This window comes from Triticum aestivum, chromosome 6B (genome assembly GCF_018294505.1).
Source record: "Triticum aestivum cultivar Chinese Spring chromosome 6B, IWGSC CS RefSeq v2.1, whole genome shotgun sequence".
Taxonomy (NCBI): Eukaryota; Viridiplantae; Streptophyta; class Magnoliopsida; order Poales; family Poaceae; genus Triticum; species Triticum aestivum.
In genome coordinates this window covers 647,147,349-647,151,475 of record NC_057810.1, presented here as the reverse complement: position 1 = coordinate 647,151,475, position 4,127 = coordinate 647,147,349, and the positions used below count along the sequence as shown (strand labels likewise).

General features: G+C 51.4%; 1 protein-coding gene across 1 annotated transcript; it reads left to right on the top strand.

Moving 5' to 3' along the window:
• Nucleotides 1-336: 336 nt before the first annotated feature.
• On the top strand, nt 337-2,461 carry LOC123134683 (transcription factor bHLH94). The gene is made up of 3 exons (XM_044553885.1): nt 337-1,048; nt 1,155-1,631; nt 2,015-2,461. Exons 1-3 carry the CDS (start codon nt 605-607, stop codon nt 2,132-2,134), a joined length of 1,041 nt encoding a protein of 346 aa, XP_044409820.1. The 5' UTR covers nt 337-604; the 3' UTR covers nt 2,135-2,461.
• The last annotated feature ends 1,666 nt before the right edge of the window (nt 2,462-4,127 follow it).

Sequence of the window (4,127 nt, the reverse complement as noted above, 5' to 3'; positions counted from 1 at the left end):
AGGTTGGCTTGAGGAGGGGGAACCAATCTATGCTGGAGGGGTAGGTGCTTGGCGACGGCTAGGTCTTTTCCCAGCAGCTAACTTAACGGAACCGAAACCTAATTTGAGTTGGACTATAAAATCGCCACACTTTTTTGTACATTCGAAAATTTGCTACCGGTACGCACGGAATGGACCGTGAAGCCTGTCTTCAAACCCCTAAAAAAAGAGCCGGTTTTCAAAAGAAAATAAAAAACCACGCCACGTGTGTTGCGTTTTTCTTGGGGCATGTTTTTCTTGGCAAAGCCAATGTTGCATTTCCGGATGACTCGCATGCCGTCCCGTCATCTATGCACATCCATCCTCTCTTCTCTCTCTCTCTCTCTCTCTCTGCCATGGCACGACGCCGTGCCGTGCAGTGCCAGCAGTCCGACCAAATCATAGCCTAATCACACCGCAAACCACGTAAGCCCCGCGCCCCGGCCGCTCCAGTGGCGCGAGTATAAATTATTCTGGCCATGGAGCCATCAGACATGGACCGAGAGCTAGAAGCTAGGTAGTGAGACATCTCTCTTCCGCGTGCACATCTGCACTTTCGTCAATTCCTTGATCAAGCCGAGCGCGTATGGCGTTGGAGGCCGTGGTGTTCTCGAAAGGGTTCTTCGGGCGCTGCGCCATGGCTGCCGAAGGAGTTGGAGGAGGCGGTGGGTTTTGGGGCGGGAATGGCCACGGGCACGGCGGTGGCATGGACTTGGACGGAAGCAACGCCCATTGCGGCGCCGCCGTTGCGAGCACCGAAGCCCCGGAAGGAAGTTCCTCCTTGCCGGCGCTGCCGCCGCCGGGGCACGGAGGTGACCGTGGAGACGCGGACGACGGTGCCGTGGGCGCGGCGTCGGCATCAGGTGCGGCAGGGAGGAGGAAGCGGCGAAGAGCGAGGAGCGTGAAGAACATTGAGGAGGCGGAGAGCCAGCGGTTGACCCACATCGCCGTCGAGCGCAACCGCCGCAGGCAAATGAACGAGTACCTTGGCGTGCTCCGGTCCCTCATGCCGGCCTCCTATGTGCACAGGGTGCGTACTCCTCACCCCTTTGCTATAGTGCTTGTTTGTACGGTCATTTCGTGAAAACTTGGATGTAATTTTCCTACCTTTTTCAAACTTGATCGATTGCGAACAGGGCGACCAGGCATCCATAATTGGCGGCGCGATCAACTACGTCAAGGAGCTGGAGCAGCTAGTTCAATCCCTGGAGGCGCACCGGCACGCCCCCCTCCGCGACGACTGTCCCGTCAGCGGCGACGTCTCCACCGCTGTGGTGCCCTTCGCAGACTTCTTCACCTTCCCGCAGTACACGATGAGCGTCCGCCACGCACCTGAGGCCGCCGCAGCCACAGCAGAAGCAGCAGACGCACTCGCGGACGACGGCAGAGGCAATGCAGCCGACGGCGACACGACGTCGGGCTCGAAGCAGTCGGCCGTGGCGGATATCGAGGTGACCATCGTGGAGAGCCACGCGAGCCTGAAGGTGCTGTCGCGGCGGCGGCCGAGGCAGCTGCTGAGGATCGTGGCGGGGCTGCAGGGCCACCGGCTCGCCGTGCTGCACCTCAACGCCACCAGCGCCGGCCACATGGCCCTCTACTGCCTCAGCCTCAAGGTACGTACGTACTCCACACTCCACAGACTCCCCATGCTAGCTAGCTGTAGCTGTTTCTTTTTCGAGACCATTCTCGCTCGCTTGGCAGCGCGTGACGCCGAAACAACTAACTGGCCTCATTTTCCGCGCCCTTGTCCGGGACGGCTCCTCCAAAACATCACACCTCCGCGTGTTTCACCACAAAGATGAAGCTGCATTATTGTTTTGACGCTAGATGAGGGGCTGCATGGATTGACTGCCACAGTGTTTGCTGCCGTAGCGTCATGTAGTGACCGCAGGATCATCGAACGTCCATTTCTTTGTGTCGTAGACTCACTAGTACGTAGCAAATGAATTCATGTGAACCGCTCTGTGTCGGGTTGATGATGCCCTGATGACTGCAGGTGGAAGACGACTGCCGGCTCTCGTCGGTGGATGACATCGCCGCGGCGGTCCACCGCATCGTCGAGACGATCGAGCGTGAGGAGGAGGAGGAACAGCGCCAGCAGCAGAGCTGTACGTAGGTAGCTCGAGGCATTGGCATGTTAACAATTCACGAGCTACTCCTAATTACTTGCAGCCTTGTAGGCACGGCAACTTGATAGCTCTCTATGTAATGTACCTTTATGTACTCTGCCTATGTACCTATGCATGTCCTACGCATCTCTCCGCGTGTTATCTGGTTGTGCGTGCACGGCATGGGCAGGAGTGGGGCTTCCGTCCATGTCCCACGCGCCCTAGTGCCGGAGCCTCTTGGACATATTGTACGGTTGACACTACGTGGGCACGATTGACATGCATGTACAATTAAGGCTTACTTGGTTCGGTACCAATAATCGAAGGAAAAAAATGATCAGTATAACTTTTAATGTTATTTTACTTTTTACGGATCGTTTTGTGGTCAGTTGTCTTTTCATTGTACTCTAGCCACCGTTTTCTTTGATAATTATCAGATCTAATATGTCTTTCTTTGGGGGGTAAAATAACACATTAGAGAATCCCATATTTTGTCAAGACCAAATGTTGCCGAAGTTAGAATGTATTAAGAAAAATGGTCAAAGAATTTGTAGCCAACCAATTGGTATCCGGTTTTTAGATTTGCCAATACATTGGTATCCTATATATTGGCATCAAACGAGCTACAACTGGTTAAATAAAAAAAACTTTTTATCCTAGTTGGTTTCCACTACTAAGGATTGTTCAGTTTTTGGAAAACCACAGTTTTACTTCTTTTCTGTTTGGTTTGGTGGTACTATGAAAATGCACTTTCACTCCATTTCTGCATGGTCAATGGCGTTTCACCATTTTCTTTGTTCAAAAATATCCCTAAGTAGCTGGCGGACAGGCTCTCTGTATATAGGTCACTTGCATGCGGGACTCATCCCTTGCAGAAGGGAAGAAAGGGGGGAAAGGTAAAAATAAAAAGGGGAAAAACTTGATCTCTCCCCTCCTCTCTCCGCCATCATGCCCCCACTACACGTCCTCTCGATCACCCTTCTTCCTTCCACTGTGGCATCATCAGCGTGCGGACAGGAACGACAATGCATACAGGCAAAGACACAACCCGACGGACAAGTCGAACATGTCTTGGCCGCGCCAATGCATATGGGGTGAATGACAGTCAACTCTGAATGACCGTACTTGCATTGTACTCCCTCCGTCCGAAAATACTTGTCATCAAAATGGATAAAAAGGGATGTATTTAGAATTAAAATACGTCTAGATACATCTCTCTTTTTATCCATTTTGATGACAAGTATTTTTGACGGAGGGAGTAGCGCAGAGAGTGCCGTGTGATGGTGATGAGGAGCAACAGGATAGAACATGAGGCGTGAGAGGTCTTGGTGATGCCCAAGGAGAGAGGGATTGACCCCTAAGCCTGAAATTTGCCGTGGATGAGTTTGTTTTCCTTGCCTCTGGTCGAGCCTCGCCACGAGCAATTTGTCACCGCAGTAGGTCCTAGCGCCCGTCTGTCCGTCTTAGCACTACTATGAGCTTCTAAATCCGCCAACGTCCATCCTTAGCAACATTGCATCGTCAACTGTCGGAAGGATATCCATACGTGCGCTCATAGGGATAAGTGTGCATGCACATATATGAGGGTCTATATTGTATTGTGTTTTCAAAATGAAATAATTAAGAAGCCACGCTAAATAATCGATTTACAGAAAAAGAGTTTCTAGGGATTTTTCATGACCCCGCAGGCAATGGTAACCATTCTGAACAAAATATATCATAATAAGAACATCGTCTCCAGCCTTACTTTGAGTTATGCTATCATATCAATGGTCCCACCGGCCGTGGGGTTAAGAGCCTGCAACACCTAACGAAGATGATATTCCCTTCGTCCGAAAAAACTTGTCTCAAGCTTGTGTCTAGGTGCTAGATACATTTATCTAAGGGACAAGATTTTTCGAACGGAGGGGTATGTGTTTGGCCAGCAGATGTGCTAAGCTCCCCGCTAAATCCTAGCAACACGGCTTCACAAAAGGGATTTCAAGGTTTGGCAACAAACGG